At 32.3% G+C, this 21017-nt stretch overlaps 2 protein-coding genes and 1 non-coding gene across 3 annotated transcripts; 1 reads left to right on the forward strand and 2 right to left on the reverse strand.

The window, feature by feature from the left end:
• Positions 1–1836: 1836 nt before the first annotated feature.
• Positions 1837–8313, reverse strand: LOC144574842 (putative LRR receptor-like serine/threonine-protein kinase At1g67720). The gene is made up of 15 exons (XM_078324921.1): positions 8178–8313; positions 7195–7729; positions 6178–6683; positions 5954–6086; positions 5744–5815; positions 5396–5464; positions 5228–5299; positions 4829–4897; positions 4553–4698; positions 4083–4318; positions 3642–3768; positions 3464–3529; positions 2995–3178; positions 2753–2888; positions 1837–2409 (listed from the first exon to the last, which is right to left on the reverse strand). The coding sequence occupies exons 1-15, from the start codon at positions 8251–8253 to the stop codon at positions 2092–2094; spliced, it is 2745 nt and encodes a 914-aa protein (XP_078181047.1). The 5' UTR covers positions 8254–8313; the 3' UTR covers positions 1837–2091.
• Positions 8314–11210: 2897 nt separating this feature from the next.
• Positions 11211–11282, reverse strand: TRNAN-GUU (transfer RNA asparagine (anticodon GUU)). The gene has a single exon. It is a non-coding gene; the product is annotated as a tRNA-Asn (tRNA).
• Positions 11283–15626: 4344 nt separating this feature from the next.
• On the forward strand, positions 15627–19242 carry LOC144575193 (NAD(P)H-quinone oxidoreductase subunit H, chloroplastic). Its single transcript, XM_078325308.1, has 2 exons — positions 15627–15697; positions 17823–19242. Exon 2 carries the CDS (start codon positions 18391–18393, stop codon positions 19240–19242), a length of 852 nt encoding a protein of 283 aa, XP_078181434.1. The 5' UTR covers positions 15627–15697; positions 17823–18390.
• Positions 19243–21017: the final 1775 nt, after the last annotated feature.

Below are 21017 nucleotides of genomic sequence, written 5' to 3' on the forward strand. Positions count from 1 at the left end.
TTTTCTTATACAAAAAATTATTCGGAAAAAATAAAAAACAAATAGATCGAATATTTTGCATAAAATACTGCTATAATTAATAATTAATGAATTTGCAATGTATTTGAGTGTGTATGTTCTTGTTTATTTCAATTTTGGCCATATTTAACGATCCAAAATTCACAACTTACTGGCTCTAACTTATGTAGCTTTAATTTTCATAAATTCATTCAAGTACAATCAAATTCTTTTAAAACACAAAATTAATCTGCTTATTTATTAAAAAAGAATCATTAGATAAAACTGCATTCTATCAGAAATTTATGCATAAATAAACATAAAATTCTTTTAAGATGTATTTATTAGTTGTGTGAAATGATTTAAATAGCGTTTATCGAGTCATAGCGGCCGGGTTAAAAAAATTGCACTATATCCAAATAGCGGCACTATAGCGCGAAATAGCGGCGCTATTTAGACATAGCGCCATAGCTTTTATGGGAGAAAAACGCTATAGCGCGTTATTTAGAACATTGGTTGTGTGTGTGGATAGATTTTCAGTTAGTTTTGGGTTCTATACATCTGTAGTGTATAATTTTTGAGCTATATTTTTTTGCAATGAAAAGGTAGGCTGGCCGAAGATGATGGCAACGAATTTATGGGTTCACTATTTTCAAGATGATTGATAAGCATTTATTTGAATAAAATAAAATAAAATAAAATAATTTTTATAAGAGGGTTCAAATATCCTTTTTTATTTTTTATTTATTTCTATTATACTCTATTTTTCTATTAACAAAAGTTCTAAAATATATATTTTAAAATAAAACTACTAATATGATTTATATTATTTTCCTTACATACACAAAAAATACCCTTTTTGATTTTTTTATATGAATCAAGAAATTTATAAATCAATGCCCAAGAATTGTTCACTTTGGTGCAAAGTTGAAATATCACGATCTTTCACATGAATATAGAGAAAATGGTATAGATCATATGTAATAATTATATTTTCACATTTAAGTTTTATATAATGGTGACACAAAAATAAATTCATATGAACCCTCTCCATCTTTCTATTTTGCCTAAAGATGTTTTCCTAGCTGAAATTTCAAAAAAAAAAAAAATTTAATATTTGCGAATTTATAGAAGTTGGGTATTACTGGGGGTATAAATGGATCGGATAATATCCAATTGTATCCGGATCCATATCCGGATCCATATCCGGAAATTTAGATACGGATATCTATATTCATGCAGATACGGATATAATTTTGAATTTTAATTATCCGTATCCGAATATTAGATATATATCATATAATTTAATATATATTATGAAAATATTTCTATATATATTTACGGATATCCGATATCCGATCTGTATCCGTCAAATATCTGATTTGTATCCGTATCCGAAAAATGAAAGCGGATACGGATATGGTTTTACCACTATCCGATCCGTTTGCAACCCTAAGTATTACGCCAGAAAGAGAGCTCCGGTCAAAATGGCTGTAACGAAGCTGTGAACTTGCAAAAAAAAAAAAAAAAAATGAATAGTAATTTTAACATTATAAGCTTTATGCGTGAAATAGTAGGCCCAAACACGAGAGAATTTGCGAAGCTTGGTTTGGGCCGGGCCTTGCTGGCCTTATACACAGCAAAGTGTATTTTGGACAAAATTACGGCAAGTAGTAGCTTTTTAATTGTGGTAATTATTTTTATCATTGCATTGAAATCTGAGTCATACTAACAAGAAAAGTCAATGAATCAGAAAAAATAACATACATAAAATGAATCTACTTAGTTGATATTTCATTAACTGAGTTCTGAAAAAAAAATTACAGCAAAAAGTAGCTGTTTTGATAGTTGCAATTATTTTTATTGTTGCATTGAAACCTGAGTCATACTTGTAAGAAAAGCCAAGAAATCAGAAAAAAAAAATACATATATTAAAACTGAATTACACAGTTGATGTTTCATTAACTATGCTCAGTGCAATAATTAAAATTTTAAACTATGTATAAAAAAAAAATAAAAGCAATCTTTACATGAAACGAAATTTCGGGTACAATTTCACATGTATCCAGGTTGCAAAGCTTGATAATTTCAGACCTACCTAAGGCTAGGCTGTACAAATGATTCAGTATATAAGGAAGAGTTGGATATGTCGAATTTCGAAGAAGTTTGTGAGGCACTTCTTCCAAATACATCAATTGATTCAACTCTGCTCGTTGCTGTCTTTTGCTCGATTAGAATAGCCTCCTGGATCTCCTTCAAGACTTCTGAAATCGACGGCCTCTCCATTCCTCTTTGTTTTACACACATCAATGCAACTTCTGTGATTTTCCATATCGATTGTATATCATAGGTAGGTTCTAGGGACTTATCTATAATGGCGTGTATGTTGCCGTTTTCTACATTATCTTTTGCCTGACAAAAAAGTGCTTTCCAATTAGCACAAGTTATTTTTGTAATTTTGAATTTTACTATTCAAGGGACCTAGGTTTGATGATCATGGTACATAACAGTGTGTACCTTGATAATATTATTTTTGTACAGAACCCAAGGATTATTCAGTAGTTTCTGTAAAAGGTTATTGGTTAACAAGTAAAAGGAGGAATTTCATTACTATGCAAAGTTGCTGGTAGGAAATTGCTTAATTACAAATTTAACAAAAAATAAATTTGGTATTATGAAACAATTTTATTGGTCCAAAGAACTAGAATTAAGGAGGAAATAATTGACAGTTGTCAATGGTATAAAAGAAACTAACCCATTCAGCTATATACTGGAAATCATCACCAAAATCCTCCCTGGATATGGGACCACAACCCGAAATCAATTCAAGAAGAATAATCCCGAAACTAAATATATCGGTCTTCACAGTGAATTGTTGAGTAGCATAGTACCTATCCATTTTCAAAGCATACAATTTAGCATTAATGGATATTTGAAAATTCAACTGACAAATAAATTTATATGGTGGAAAGTAACTAGATAGTTAATTAAGCTTACTCAGGGTCCATATATCCAAATGTTCCTTTAATCATGCTTGAAACATAGGTACCATCGGCCATGAGTTTAGATAGACCCAAATCAGAAACCTTAGCTCTCATGTTCTTGTCTAATAATATATTGCTGCTCTTTAAATCTCTGTGTATAATTTCTGGCGAGCAACCAGTGTGAAGGTACTCTATACCTGAATTAAGAAAAAAAAAAAATACTACAAAGGATGTAAAAGTATAAATAAAAGCATAATTTCTTAAAGTGTGTATTTTTATTTGAGGTTAAGATAAAGATCAAGCCTTTCAACTTTAAATATTCACAAGAGATCTTCAAACTGAATTTCAATCTTGCGAATTTTAACAAAAAGGTATTGTTTTAGCCACTAGATCGAAGATCATTGCCAAAGAGAATGAAAATATTTATTTTTCTGTTATAAATTAATTTTCACCAAAGTAACAACTTAATTGGAGAACCAAACCTTTTGCCGCATCTTCAGCTATCTCCATTCGTCTGACCCAACTAGAGATCTTCTTCTCTGGAGGACCTGATAATATTTTTCATTATATATTTTATCAAAACAAAAAGAATGATAATCTATAAAAACGTATTTATTTATGGATGAAATGTAAAATATCGATATGATATACGTGACGTACCACGCAGGTGCTCAGATAAGGTTCCCTCGTGCATGAATTCATAAACAAGTATATTACTGTCATCTTGTTGACTATATCCTAAAAATTTCACCAGGTTCTTATGATGTATCCTTGACAGCAAAGTTACCTTAAGAGTGAGAGTAAGACAGAGCATGCCAGATATTAGAGTTATGTAATGCTGTCTATTAATCATATAAAAGAGAGATGAACCCTGTGCTGGCCATTACCTAGACATAAATATTAATAATTACTAAACTATTTTTTTTTTCTTTTTACTGGGCTTGTAAGTTTTTTGTTTCAAAATTGCGTGACAATCAGATCCAATACCAATGTAAAGGTTACTTCATATATATCATTAAACCATACCATGCAGTTTACCAAAATCATTGTACCAGTATTTGTTAAAATCAAACTGGTATCCAATCTCAAACATATACATACCTCATTTATGAACTCACGAATCCCTTGATTGGACTCAGTATTGTGAACCTTGACTGCAATCTCAGTGCCATCATTTAGTTTTCCATAATAAACCGAGCCGAAACCACCCTTTCCTATTATCTTCTCAAAATCATCAGTTGCATCCTCAATTTCTGACAACTCAAATCTATGGGCTGGTTCACTATCTAAATCACTCAGTAAATTTAACTGGGAAATCGGCAAACGCCCAGTTTTACCTGAAATGAATTAAATAACAGAAGCATTTGAGTTTAAAAAAAAACTCTTAAGTGTTAAGATATATAAAGTTAAGGAAAAATATTTATATAACACTAAATCTTACAAAGAACCCTAATTAAGAATAAATATAATCAGGATGACTTGGAGACTTAACTCTCTTTAATTTAACAATAAAATTGGAAGCAAGCACTAGAAACAACAAAAGGAACTTTGCATTGTCTATAAAATGATACCTTTTTTCCTCCCCTTTTTCTTGTATTTACACAAATAGCATGCTGCGAGAAGTAAAAGTAGCAGCAATACAGCACCAACAATAGAGAAGATAATAACAAAATTTCTCTTTGCCTTGCTTGGATGGAGACCCGGGTTTCCTGTATAGCTATTCAATAAATGAGAAGTACAAATGTTAGCAATATTAGGTGCATATTTCCTTTATTTCCTTTTCCTCCTCCTGGTAAAACAAAATAACCAAAAACAAAATGAACAAGTAATAAAAAGGAAGTGCATACTTGAAAACAACATTTTTCCTAAGAAGTCCCTTTGGTATTACTCCAGACAAATTGTTGTTCTGTACATACCTGCAAATGTTTATGTATTATGAGATTGTACACAACTATTTTAAAAGGTGCTAAAATAATTTCAAAATGGATAAATTATTATTTTAAAAACATTAATTATTGGTAGCAAAAGTCTTCTTCCTCATTTTTTTTTTTGTTCCTTCCCTTTTGACAACCCAGTTATTGGAGAAAACATTAATTCAATTGCTTAATTTTTCAGATTGTTCTTTTCTTATTAAACACAAAAGGGTATTGAGTAAAGATATTAATTACTTCCTTCTATTGCAACATAATAGAAGTTATAGAAGAGTAATTGAAGTTGCTAATTAGTAAGAGAACTTAGTCACTTACACTTCCTTTAGATTTGGGAGGTTGGCCAAAGATGAAGGCAGTGAACCAGTAAGCTTATTATTTTCAAGGTGACTGTAACAGAGAACAAAATATATGTATATATAAATTAGTATAAGATGCCATTATGATCTTATTTGCAAACAAAGTTTGAAATGACTGTTCTCTTACATAATTTGTAAATTTGGGCACCCACTGAAGTCAGGTATTGAACCGGTAAGTGAATTGTTATCAAGGTATCTGCATTAAAAGTTCAAATCCAGTGAGCTGAAAAATAAAAAGAAATACATCGAGGCAGATTTTAAAATTGAAGCGCATAAATATTTAGTTCCAAATATGTAATTCTCTGACATGAGAAAGGACTAAATAAAGTTTCTTATAATAACTAAAAACATAACAAAGATAAAAAGGAATTTTTTACAATCTGTTGCAAAAGACAAAGATATAAATAACTAAGCATACATGTTTACTTGGAGAAAAACAGGAATAAAAAAGGGAGAATAAATGTTTCAGTCTTACAGTTCAACCAAGCCTGATAAGCTTGTCAGTTCCGGAGGAATATTTCCAGTTAAATTCTTCCCAGACAGATCTCTGTTTTAAATTTGGAAATAGAAAATTGTAAAACAAGAGGGTTAGTTTGGAAATTAGTCATTAAAACAAAGATCATATGCGCCACTCCCCATGGTCGGATTTGGAAAAGAATAAGATTCATAACAAAAGATATCATACGTTAAAATTATTTTGGGTTGGCTATTAGAACTGCATTGAACCCAAGACCATGGAGCGGGTAAACACGGGTCGCCACCTTCTTGGGCCCACAAAGCTTGTGGGTAGCTTGCTACTAAACTAGACATTGCAGTTGCTGAGACTCAAAAAGAGAAACTGTCAGGAAAATTTGAAACTAAATATCTGTTGGAGCTTTTCAGCTCAATGAAAAGAGTACCATATCGTACCATCGAGAGATCCAAAATTGATCAGCACATACTTCAAAATTTCAAACGCATTAAGAATTGGACCCCGTGTCGAATCATTGGTTTGTTGAAACAAGAGAGATGCAATGTAAGGCAAGGAGACATTCCGAAACCCCGGCTCGTAAAGCCGGTAGTTCCCGTTTGCATTTTCCTGCACATTCACGACGGCTTCATTGACAGGTGGGCCATATGGAAGTACAACCTTAAATTGTCTTGTTTCATTTGGGCCCAAGTTTTCAATCTCTGCCATGTATGTAAATGCCCATGCATTTCCTGGAAAGTTATCTAGGTTCATGCGGTATGTTAACGTCCCGTTATTTCCCACTACCGCAGTTTGCATGACCTTCACTGGGGGGAACTCACCGTGATCAACATATATTGGTTTTGTGGTTGAAACTTTATCCGTACCAGCTGCCACACCGACTAGGTAATTCGGTCTTTTAATGGCATCAGATTCCCAGATCCTGTCAAATGGGTCGTCAGGGTACCTAAAGAAAAAAAGAAGCATAAATTATTATCAGATAATACAGGACATTGCACAAATAGTTAATTTCTCTGCTTGTTACATACACAGTGACATTTAGACATATGTTTGTGTGTACATCACATGTAAGAAAACGAACCATTTATTCTAAAAACCGACCAATTAGAAGACCAAATATTTCTCTTAAACAAGGTACACATTTTTTATTTTTTTGATAGTGTAAATGGGTATTTTAGAAATTTAAGATGAGTTTTAATATAAAAGTTAATAAATTGGGTATAAATTTGTTAGTTTTTTAAATTTAGAAGGGTATATATGACATTATGAATTTTAGAGGGGGAATATGTAATTTCGAGGTTTTTGAGGGATATACATGAAATACCCCCCCAACCCACCCACCCACACACACACACACACAATTAATGATTAAGCCATCGACTGTTCTACAAAGTTCATCCCCTATAAAGTGTACTGAAGCAGCCAGTTCTTAATTAACAAGTACATAAAAATGTTACCTTATTGATGCATTACTAAGCGCCCCAAAGTTTACTCTACCAGCCATGAACATAAAGTACTGATCCTCAAACATGGTATTATACATAGATCCATTGAATTGCCTAAGCTCAATCATCGATATAAACCGCACACCCGACGAAACGTTGTACAAACAAACACTGAGCGACGGAGACGGTGCCAACAGCACCATCTCACTCACCACTGGTGTGGTGGCATCATCAATCACAATCGTGTCCCAATATGTCGCGTCTAAAGAAATGACAAATTTTGGGTACACGCTGGTGCCATCAAAGTTGCCATAAAGGAAGGTTGCTCTGACAAGGTACCGGAGGCGTGTTGTTACATTTAGTGTGTAGCAGTATTTTCTGTCATCGTTCGGAAAGGAACGCAACGTGTTGTACTGTGTTTTGTTGTTGTTTACCGGTGAAGAAGTGTTGGCACGTTGCCCGAACGGGTAGTTGGTATCAGGAATCCATTGGAGGCCGATATCGTCGGTGTGTGCCCTGCTTCCACCACAATCAATATTCACAAAACCTACACTTGTAATATTTATATCATCACCATAAAGTGCAAAATCACCAAAATAGAGCAGAGCATCCAGTGTATGTTCTTTTATGTACTTTTATGTGAATATTTATCTGATTAACTCACAAAGGAGTTTATTAAGAAAAGATGATTTGCTTAATTTAATTGCAAAATTCAACAAATAAATTAATTAAGAATTTAAGATTGTATATGTACAGAATAAAACTAAAAGAAATACATTGAAAGGATGACTAAAATGGAGCTTGAAAAAAAGCAAAGGCAATTGGACAACAGAAGAGAATATGAGAATAATTTGAGAAAGGTATCTTTAAGGAATTAATTGGCACTAGAAACAGGTGCAGAGTTGAGATCTTCCTGTTTTGGAAATAAGAGATGTCCCAAAAAGAAAAATTATTCAACAAAATATAGATTTCTGAGGTAATAAATGATGATGCACCTGGTACTTGAGCTTTTGTCACCGACACTAGAAATACTAGTAGAAGAATAACCAGAAGACATGATGAAATCTCCATTCCCCCCTCTCTCTCTAAAACATGGCAATGGCTAAGGGCTGCTGAGTGCTGACTGACTCTCTCCCGTGATAAAAAAAAAAGACTGACTCTCTCCCTCTTTCTCTCTCTTTATTTCTATAAACTATATATTTCCCACGTGGTGGTTAAGAATCTGGTAATTACTAATAATGCTGCACAACGAATAAATATATATAAAATAATATATTCCCTTATTACTTTATTAGGGAATAGACGCCACCAACCTTGTTATTTTCAGGATTATGTGACAGTTTATTTCATTTTCTTTTTTCAAATTTTAAGATGTTTTTCTTACGCTTAAAAATTAATCATCGTTTCTCTTATATATAGATTTTCAACAAAAAATATTTTTTCTCTTATATATGATTATATTTTTTTAGATAAATAAAAAATTTACTTGATTTAAGAATTCTAGATCATTCGAAAGTAGCGATTTTTTATCCAGCTAAAAAAATAGTAACTAAATTTTAAAAATGTAAAATTTAGTCATACTTACTTTTCTTGTGGAAATTATGTCAAATGATTGAGATAGATTATTTGAACTTTCAAAACAAAAGCATTGATCATAGTACAAATCCATCCAATAGCCTCACTCATTATAAGTTATAAATTATAAAAAAAGTTTGTAAAATTAATTATTTTTAATGTTATATAGTACATATTGTTTTCTTCAATTAAACAAACTATCTTTGCAGGACAATACTTTTTCTAATTTTACTGCTTAAATATTTTATTCAAGGGAAGACTAACCTTTTTGTTTGATAAAATTAATGATATAAAATATTTCAAATATTCTGAACATAAAATGTCAATAAAATAAGTTAAAAAGTATGTCAAAGGCATGCAATGACTGACTCTCTCCCGTGATAAAAAAAGAAGAAGACTTGACTCTCTCCCTCTTTCTCTCTCTTTATTTCTATAAACTATATATTTCCCACGTGGTGGTTAAGAATCTTGTAATTACTAATAATGCTGCACAACGAATAAATATATATAAAATAATATATCTCCATATTACTTTATTAGGGAATAAATGCCACCAACCTTATTTTTCTCAGGATTATGTGACAGTTTATTTCATTTTCTTTTTTCAAATTTTAAGATGTTTTTCTTACGCTTAAAAATTAATCATCGTTTCTCTTATATATAGATTTTCAACAAAAAATATTTTTTGTCTTATATATGATTATATTTTTTTAGATAAATAAAAAATTTACTTGGTTTAAGAATTCTAGATCATTCGAAAGTAGCGATTTTTTATCCACCTAAAAAAATAGTAACTAAATTTTAAAAGTGTAAAATTTAGTCATACTGACTTGTGGAAATTATGTCAAATGATTGAGATAGATTATTTGAACTTTCAAAACAAAAGCATTGATCATAGTACAAACCCATCCAATAGCCTCGCTCATTATAAGTTATAAATTATACAAAAAGTTTGTAAAATTAATTATTTTTAATGTTGTATAGTACATATTGTTTTCTTCAATTAAACAAAATATCTTTGCAGGACAATACTTTTTCTAATTTTACTGCTTAAATATTTTATTCAAGGGAAGACTAACCTTTTTGTTTGATAAAATTAATGATATAAAATATTTCATATATTCTGAACATAAAATGTCAATAAAATAAGTTAAAAAGTATGTCAAAGGCATGCAATGACTAGGATTTTAGTATATAATAAAAACCTTGCTATTCTTCTCTTGGAAGAATATATTTTGCATCAGGTGTAACAAACTAAACTACAATAATAATACAAAAGGTCTTCTTTAAAGGATATCCCATTCTTTCCCACTAAATATCATAACCATGCCGATTTTTTTATTCATAACATTACGAAAGTAAAAAAAAAATCAATTAGTGAAATTATTTCCGTAAAATATTCAATATTAACAAAATTGTAATGATTCACAGGCCGTAAATAATAATTTATATTTCAGTTTTTTAAGTCATAACGAAGGGCCATTTTTATTAATACCCTAAAAAAAGATTTTTTTCAAATAGTACCCGAGGGTGTACAGGAAGCTGAATACTTATTGAAAAAGGGCTCATTGGATTCAATTGTACCGCGTAATCTTTTCAAAGGTGTTCTTAGTGAATTATTCGCGTTCCACGGTATCTTTCATTTAAATAGAATAGAGGAGGTTTATGAAAAAAGAATTGGTATGTTCCTTTCTATTCGATTTATGGAATCATTTTGTTCTATTTTTTATTATGTTTTGCTCATATTATGAATAGTCCCGAACTTATTATGGGACATACAATGCATTAGAGGCGTATGATCATTCCCCTTATTCTATTTCACCTCTTCTAGAAAAGAGAACTCTCAAATCACATTCGATTATTCTATTGAACTGATTCTATTTAACATAGAATCAGAATTTACCTATATAGTATAGGAGGACGCAACTCATATGGTAAAAGGTTATTTTGTCGGCTACATTAAGAGGGAAATCGACGAGCGGCGCTTCGAAGTTTCCCTCTGGCCAACCATGGATTTATCTCTTCCACTTTACACCTTGGAACGCGCCTTTCTTTCTATTCTATAAGATCTAGAAGAAAGGCGCTTTCCCTTCTTCTTAACCTTAACCCGAAATCAAATGGCTAAGGAAGGGTGCTCACGGGAACAGATCCAGTGGAGACGGGGTGGGGCCTGTAGCTCAGAAGGACTAGAGCACGTGGCTACGAACCACGGTGTCGGGGGTTCGAGTCCCTCCTCGCCCAAAGCCTTAAAATGAAAGGCTCTTGACTTTTCCTATGGGGGTAAGAAAGTCATGATCGAGATAGCGAACGCAGAGTTCTATGGGTATAGTACAGAATTTGATAAAAGAAGCTCTTTTGCAATAGAAACAAAGATGGGGAAGGGGTTACCTCCTGCTAAGGCAAAGCCTTTATTTAATGAAATTCTTTATTCTTTCATTAAGAACTAATCCAATCTCCCCAAGTAGGATTCGAACCTACGACCAATCAGTTAACAGCCGACCGCTCTACCACTGAGCTACTGAGGAACAACCGCAGATTCTACCTCTTAGAGTTCAACTTTTGTTCTCAACCAATAAACAATAGAAGTCCCAAGCTTACTTCGTAACTCTCGGAACTTCGTCGTAGTGTCGTCTCATTTTATATATGCAAGATAGTATTCTCATATCATCAATATTTTTATATTATACTATAATATATATGCAAGATGATATTTCCATATCATCAATATATGAATAATATATGAAAACTATTGACAAAGAGTTTTTCAAATCTTATATTATAATTGTAAAATATATGAAAACTATTGACAAAGAGTTTTTCTAATCTTATATTATAATTGTAAAAAGAAATTTTTTATTTCTTTTTCATGGTTAATATATTATATAAACCCAAACATATTTTATAAAAATTAATAAATAAAATGAAAAAAAAAACGAAACTGTCTTATCTATCAGCCGGTACTAATTAAACTGATAATTGACTTAAAAACTTTGGAGACGGAGGATTTTGCTCCTTACCGAATCCAAGGTTTGTTTTGGCCCACATTAATCAATATTTTGGTAGTTGGTACCAGGAATTTCGACGACATACTAGGTCACATGCATCTCCCTATCTTCTCGAAAAGCACATACAATTTGAAATTTTGGACTATATTAGATAAAATAGCGGAAATTCAAATTTTGCAATTGCGGTTAAATAGAATCGGAGAGACTGTGAGTCCATTTTTTCCACGGAGCATATCCGTTATTCTGAAAAACCAATCTATAGAAACTATTGAGGACTTTATATATTATCATAATTTATATGAATTCTTCAGGTTTTCTGGAATAGATATTGGTTTGTTCGATTTTGGTTTCCACGCAATATACAATCATCTACATATTTTAAGCGTGAGAGATGCTATGAACAAAACAGATTATGGAAAAAGATCGATGGTCGAACACTCCATTGAACACTCCATTAAAATTACTCACATTGATAAAATCACCCGTTTAAAGCAAATGACCCGTATTTTTCAATTCGATACGTTAAAAGTATCGGAATTTTTTGGATGGAATGTCTACAGGCTTCTTACGGAAGCCGGATTAAAGACCCTTAAAGATCTCATATATTTTGAAGAAATAGACACATTAATTCCTGAAAAAAACAGACGAGAATTCCATCTTCAACTCTCCGCGATTTATTACTCTTTTTCTTTATTAGAAGAAATAAAAAAAAAGAATAAAGAAATAAAAAAAGAATATAAATTAAAGAACGTTAGTAGCTAATCATTTATCGGAAACATTTGAGAAAATCAAAAAGAGAAATAATACTATACTCACTGGGCTCAGGCATCTACTATTCCTGAGCCATACAATCATGAAACTTTTCTTTTTTTCGAAATACTTAAAAAAGTGCAATCGAACCTATGACCAAGAAACATGAACGGAAATCTGTTTCCTTTATCCGCCACAGTTGTAGTTTACATTACGGTCGTTTCATGATATCGTCGCTTAAGGAAGGTTAGACTAATATATTAGGTACTACCATACGAAGAGTTCTACTTGCAGAAATAAAAGGAACACGTATAACACATGCTACATTTCAATTGAAAGAAAAATAAGAAAAATCTTTTCATCAATATAGTACTATACCAGGTATAAGAGAATCCATAGATGAAATATTACAAAATCTCAAGACATGAGTAAAATATTCTTTTTCTGAAAAAAGGAGGAAAAAATGAAAAAAGAATTACAATTACTATGTGCGTTTCTATTCAGTTTATGGAATCATTTTGTTCTATTTTTTATTATGTTTTGCTCATTTTGGTTTGAACCACGATTTTATATCGTGGAATTTGATTATTTCACGAACAATTTTGAATTGTACATTTTTTTCTATGTGTTCTATAAATTTGTAATAGAGATTTTTCTCTATTTTATAGGATACATTTTCAAAATGTTCAAATTTCGAAATATTCATTTCGAAAACCAAATTGAGCAATATGCTAAGCTCATTCACGGGCTTATTCTAGCCTATACATTAATGTCCTTTAATGATGGTGAGCTAAAGGAATTAATCTATAGCGGTTTTTTTTGTATTTCGATTCATTTTTTTGAATTGGAAATCAAGATTTCGTATTGATTTTCAATTCAAAGTCTTTTATCGCAGATTTTTGATTCTATTGATTCTAATCCTGATTTTCAAGATAATCAAAAACTTTTTTGATAAGTGAGAAATTTGAAATAAACTCTGATATTGATATTCTAAATAGTAAGATTTCGAATATTTTTATATCCCTATGGGATAGAAGAAGAAAAATCGAAATGAAATCAAGAATCCAGGAAAAAATGAAATAAAAAAAGAAGTAGAAGATAGAAAGGATTCAAAATGAATAAATTGAAACTCGTAATGGAACGATTTTGTCTTTTTTCCATTCCGAATTATTGATTCTGACCTCGATACTTAGATCATTCTATTGGACATAGAATGACAATCTTTTCAATGCAAAAAAAGGAGTAATCGGCTGTGATAGGTGAAAAAAGAAGGATTGTCAAAAAAAGGTTTGTAGTAAAGAAAAGATTTGTAGCTAAGCATTTATCGGAAACATTTGAGAAAATCAAAAAGGGGGAGGAGAGAGAAATAATAGTCACTTGGTCTCGGGCATCAACTATTATACCCTCAATGGTTGGCCATACAATCGGTATTCATAATGGAAATGAACATATACCTATAATACAATGGGAGGACTTATGAAGTGGGATTTTTTAAATAAAAGGAGGTATCAGCATCTCCGACCCTTGCCTGATGATTTTCTTCGAGTCTATAATAGGCTCTATGGTGAGCGAATAATAATTCTACACAGCGAGCTTTACTCTAGAAGGCTAATGTAGCTAATAGTGCCAGACCTCCTAGAGTTTTACGATTCAAAAAGTAAAGATCCAATTAGAGTTTTTATAGACTGCCCTATGTTAGGGGCATCTGAATCTTTAGTTCTTTCAAATATTTTGAAATGCAGCCCGGTTCCGATATATACCACTCTGATAGGTCCTGTGGGATTAGGAGCCGCTTTTATTCTCGCAGGAGGAACACAGGGGAAACGGGCTGCATTTCCGAACTCTATGATATCTTTTAAGATTCGGAACTTCGTTGATCTAGTTGTTCAGAATCATTCGTCAATTTTGAAAAACTTACGAGATAAACGCAAACTGGTTGATAAATTTTTAAGTGTTTGTGCCAAAAGCACAAGCTACTCGGAACATGAGCTACTCTCCTTTATGGAACGTGAGCCCATTTTATCACCCAGTGAAGCTATCAATTTTGGTATTATCGATCACGTAGTGAATATGCGTGAAGAGGACGAAAATAGGATCTTGGATACTCTTAATCTTTTTAGTGACCCCACCTATACCTATGAACAAAGTCAAGATTACCTTTTTTGAAATGCTATCTATCTTATGAGCTGTTTCGTGAGAATATCCAGCCCTTGGTGGGGGATCTGGTAATATTGGAATACAACTCTGGTCTTAGACGCATAAAAAGAAGAGTCCATTATATCACTGAAGTGATATAATAAAGATTTTTCTAAGATGAAACAAGATAAATTCAAAAAGATGATTACAAGTGGAGAGCGAATGAAAGAGAAACAAAAAAATATCGAGAAAGAATTACTTGAAGAAGAACTAGATCTAGAGGAACTGAATAAAATGAATGAAGATAAACTCGATTCAGATGAAGAGGAAGTCAACAAATTGATTGGAAAGAAATATACTCGAAACTAAATAGAGCAACTGTTTCTTCTCACAGAAATAGAATCATCAGGAGAAATAGAAGAAAACAAAAAAAACCTTGCTTATGATGAAGATGCTAATCAAAATTCAAAAAAATCAATAAAATCAAAAGAATCTAAGGAATCACAAGAATCAGAGGAATCAATAAAATCAACAGAATCTAAGGAATCACAGGAATCAGAGGAATCAACAGAATCAATAGAATCTGAAGAAGATATACCTTACATGGATAAGGTCGATTCTTATCAAAGAAAAACAGGTTTGACTGACGCTGTTCAAACAGGAATAGGTCAACTCGGCGGTATCCCTGTAGCACTTGCGGTTATGGATTTTGAGTTTATCGGAGGAAGTATGGGATCGGTAGCGGGTGAAAAAATAACCCGTCTAATTCAATATGCTACGAGAAAATCCTTACCTCTCATCATTTGTTGTGCTTCTGGAGGAGCTCGTATGCAAGAAGGAAGTTTCAGCTTAATGCAGATGGGTAAAATATCTTCGACTTTATTGAATTTTCAATTCCATGAAAACTTATTTTTAGTGTCACTTCTGACATCACCTACAACAGGTGGTGTCACTTCTGACATCACCTACAACAGGTGGTGTCACAGCCAGTTTTGGAATGCTTGGCGATATAATTATTGGTGAACCAGATGCAACCATTGCATTTGCAGGTAAAAGAGTGATTGAAGAAGTAATGAAGATCGAAGTACCCGAGGGTGTACAGGAAGCTGAATACTTATTGGAAAAGGGCTCATTGGATTCAATTGTACCGCGTAATCTTTTCAAAGGTGTTCTTAGTGAATTATTCGCGTTCCACGGTATCTTTCATTTAAATAGAATAGAGGAGGTTTATGAAAAAAGAATTGGTATGTTCCTTTCTATTCGATTTATGGAATCATTTTGTTCTATTTTTTATTATGTTTTGCTCAGATTATGAATAGTCCCGAACTTATTATGGGACATACAATGCATTAGAGGCGTATTATCATTCCCCTTATTCTATTCCACCTCTTCTAGAAAAGAGAACTCTCAAATCACATTCGATTATGGCGGGTCTTACTAATATTCTCGCGGATCTTACTAATTTTCATTATACAAGATCTCTAATTCTTTCTCTTGTTCTTATTAGTTTACTTCTTATTGTTTTGATAGGTTTTGTTTGTTACAGTTCGTGTAAACAAAAAAACCTTACTTTTGATTCTGATGCTAATCAAAATTCAAAAAATTCAACAGAATTAGAATTAGAGGAATCAAAAGATTCAACGCAAAAAGAAGGTTTATCTGAGGATTACACAGAATCCTCAGAGGACGAATCATCCGACACTGATGAAAGTGATGCCGAAATCCAGGCAGATGAATATTCGGTATCTTCTATGGAAAAAATCTGTCCTTATCCGTTTCATGGATTTGGTTTTGATACCAGGTTAATTCCCATTAACGGTATTTTTCGGGCTTGGATTGTCGCCAAGGTCCATCGCATTGAAATGATCGACAAAGATTCCAAGAGGCTAATCGTGTGGGCGCGGATCTAGTTTTACTGTTTTAGTCCAATGCCTGTTCCACTAATCATCGAGTGTAGGCTTAGCGATGAATTGCGCCACCAACCCATATCAATTGGGAACTTCGTGGTGGTGGAATACAACGCTTTTGAAGAATTTTCTTCTAAAAGAAAGTATACAATAATTAAAATAAATTATTGGTACCATTAATCTATTATAAAAATTTCTTTTTCTATCCAAATCAAATCCTCCATTTGATTTGGATAGAATAAGAAAGTAGTATATGAATCCATCCAACTTTTTGTTTTTTGTGTATACTAATACTAGATTGAAATAATTTAACTGGCATTATCCTGATTTTTTGATTTTTCCTGATCGGAAAAATCATGCATGAAAAAGAAAGAAAAAAGATAGAAAAATTTGGTTTTTTATGGTCAAAAATTCATTCACTCCTATTATTCCACAAGAAGAAAATAAGGGTTCTCAAGTATTCAGTTTCATCAAATAAGCTAAAGAGGATTATTAGAAATAGCAGCGTGTCAAAAAAGTTATACTATTCCGTAATAGTACGTACATGTTTTCAAAAAGACAATTATGATTCTTTGATTCATTTTTTTCTTTTATGTTCATACAGCGATTTATATATATATAACTATAACAAGCTAAATAACGAATATAGGCAGAAGCTACCCGTTTATCCCAAAATTTTTGCATTGATGATAGGATATCCTATTTTAATTAAAGCATTTCTAGTTTTAAGATTGGAAATCCACGAAAAAAAAGAACAAAGCAAAAAAAAAAAAAAATCCACAAAAAGGACAAACGTTACAATTTTTTAATAAAAGATTTAAAAAAGGAATTTTCTATTGCTCAGAGTGCTTATGATAATAGAAATTTAGAATACCAACAGAATCTTAAGCCAGAGGAGCCAGCGGAGCCAGAGGAACCAGAGGAGCCAGTTGATCCAAAGGATGTATTTGCGCCATTCGATCATTTATGGACTATGTGTGAAAATTGTGAGACATCCATTTACAAACAATATGCGCAAAAAAACAAATATATTTGTCAACATTGTGGATATCATTTACGAATGGAGAGTTTTGATCGAATCGAATCTTTGATTGATGCGGGTACTTGGGATTCTATGGATGAGAATATGGTTTCTATTGATCCCTATGAGATAGAAAAAACCTTGCATCTGCTTCAGACGATTCTTCAGAATTTATGAAATCACAAGAAGCAAAATAGTATCATACCTGATATAAGAGAATATGTGGATAAAATATTACAAATGCAGATAAAAGAGTGATTGAAGAGATCTATCTCCTTCTATCCAAATCAAATCCTCCATTTGATTTGGATAGAATAAGAAAGTAGTATATGAATCCATCCAACTTTTTATTTTTTGTGTATACTAATACTAGATTGAAATAATTTAACTGGCATTATCCTGATTTTTTGATTTTTCCTGATCGGAAAAATTATCCAAGAAAAAGAAAGAAAAAAGATAGAAAAATTTGGTTTTTTATGGTCAAAAATTCATTCACTCCTATTATTCCACAAGAAGAAAATAAGGGTTATGTTGAATTTCAAGTATTCAGTTTCACCAATAAGATACAGAGGCTTACTTCCCATTTAGAATTACACAAAAAAGATTTTTTATCGGAAAGGGGTCTACGAAAAATTCTGGGAAAACGTAAACGGTTGCTGGCTTATTTGTCAAAGAAAAATCGAGTACGTTATAATAAATTAATTGATCAGTTGAATATTCGAGAGTCACAAACTCGTTAATTTCATTGTTTGAATTTTTTTTAGTAGTATTCGATTTTTCATTTTGATGATCACTTTGAGGAATTCATAGAATAATGAATTCAGGAAGAAAAGATATGACTGTACCGGTTACAAGAAAAGATCTCATGATAGTCAATATGGGTCCTCACCACCCATCAATGCATGGTGTTCTTCGACTGATCCTTACTCTCGATGGTGAAGATGTTATTGATTGTGAACCCATATTGGGCTATTTACACAGAGGAATGGAAAAAATAGCGGAAAACCGAACAATTATACAATATTTACCTTATGTAACACAGTGGGATTATTTAGCTACTATGTTCACAGAGGCAATAACGGTAAATGCACCAGAAAAATTGGAAAATGTTCAAGTACCTCAAAGAGCTAGCTATATCCGAGTTATTATGCTGGAATTGAGCCGTATAGCTTCTCATTTTTTATGGCTTGGACCTTTTATGGCAGATATCGGTGCACATACTCCTTTCTTCTATATTTTCAGAGAGAGAGAATTGATATACAATCTATTCGAAACCGCCACAAGTATGCGAATGATGCATAATTATTTCCACATCGGAGAGGTAGCTGCTGATCTACCTTATGGATGGATAGAGAAATGTTTTGATTTCTGCGATTATTTCTTAACAGGAGTTGTTGAATATCAAAAACTGATTACACGGAATCCCATTTTTTTGGAACGAGTGGAAGGAGTGGGCATTATTCGTGGAGAAGAAACAGTAAATTGGGGTTTATCCGGGCCAATGTTACGAGCTTCTGGAATCCAATGGGATCTTCGTAAAGTTGATAATTATGAGTGTTACAATGAATTCGATTGGGAAATCCAATGGCAAAAAGAAGGAGATTCATTAGCTCGTTATTTAGTACGAATCGGTGAAATGAGGGAATCCATTTCAAAACTGCCCTGACCGCCCGACCCATGGGCGGCTCACCCTCCTAGCAAACCGCCTAGGGTAGAGGCGGTCCACTAGAGACCAGACCGCCCCTCTGATGGACGGTTCTCTCTCTCTATTTTTTTTTAGAGATCTTAATATTTTTCATTTAAATAATTTTTTTTTGTTTAGGGTGTATGCCAAAAAATAAGACATTTGATATATTTATGAGTGAGATGTCGTAAATAAGGACTTTGATTTAATATTTATGAGTGATATATTTATAACTTTGATTTAATTTGTCAGTTTGATATCATAAGTTTAAAGATAACACTAATTAATGACTTGACCTTGATTCTTAATAATTTATTTTATTCACAAGGAAATATGGTTAGATTGCCTCAATGATGTCAACTTTTTTTTTAGAGAATAATTGAATTATTTGATTATTGTCAATATATATCATTTGCTCAGAGATAGGCAAACAAACACAATAAATAGTAAATACATTTTAAAATAATTATATGGATAATTCTTGAATAATCTCTTAGGTTTTTGACTAAACAAAATACCGATCGTTGTACGGCTACCGTTGAACGAAAACTTATACTGAATTTTTGAGACACTAAACGACATTTTTTTTTGAAATTCTGATGCTTGGATTCCTGGGGGTAAACCCCCAAGCGATATTCGGATCCGTCTCGTTCCCCCATTTCCGAAAAGTGGTCATATGTGCAAATCCGACTTTCTTAACCAAAGTTATGGTTATTTAAAGTTTTTTCAAAAGCCGAACTTTGAAAATTCACAACTAATTCTAAAAAATCGAAATAAATTGAAATTTATGTCAATTCTATGTATTTTTGAATGCTCTATATGTTGGTGTAATCAGCAGTTTGGTCCCTGTATCAATCCAGACTTTGCTTAGTGCTTGGCTGCAAAGGTCAAATTTGATGTTTTTAGTGCATTGCACTATACCAGTGGATTTTGCTTAGTGCTTGGCTGCTGAGTTTGGACTTGGTACCATATCAGAGGTCAGTCTATAGTGTTTTGTGTATGGATAGAGATCTAATTTGAGATTTGAACGTATATTAGTAGCTCTACACTACTGTTTTAGTACCAAAAATAAAGAGAAGAAGATCAAAGCTCCAAGACATCATTTAATTAAAATTTTTGAAATATCAACAAGCTGTCAGAGTTTGAAAATTTTTGAATCAAAGCTAAGTTCGTAATTAGTATTATGTTTAGACTTGTGATATCCAACTAACAAATCAAATCAAAATTATAAAAAAGTTACGACATCGCTCATAAATATATCAAATGTCTTATTTTTTGACATACACCATAAACAAACAAAAAAACTAAACTTTATTTAAATGAAAATATTAAGATCTCTAAAAAAAAAAAAAAGGGAATCGCCCAGCAGAGGGGCGGTTTGGTCCCTAGTGGACCTTTTCTGCTCCAGGCAGTCTGCTAGAAGGGTGGGCCGCCCGTGAGTCGGACGGTCGGAGCAGTTTTGAAAAAAAATCCAAATAAAGAGGCAGTTTTAAAAAAATACCTTTTTATTTTAGGATATTAATAAAAATGGCCGCATAACGAATCATGGAGATTTTTTTATAGATTTTGAACATGTTATAAAAGTACGTAGGTATGAATTTAATTGTTTATTTATACAAATAAAAAATTGTGTCCGTACGGTCTGCTTCCAATTGGAAGTCTATAAATTCATCGGTGGGTCCTACGCGCGTTATGTTATCAACGAGATAAGGATGCAAGAACAAGATATGGACCGGAACGGCATTGACTACTGACCT

This window comes from Carex rostrata, chromosome 23 (assembly GCF_964058835.1).
Source record: "Carex rostrata chromosome 23, lpCarRost1.2, whole genome shotgun sequence".
In the NCBI taxonomy this organism is placed as follows: Eukaryota; Viridiplantae; Streptophyta; class Magnoliopsida; order Poales; family Cyperaceae; genus Carex; species Carex rostrata.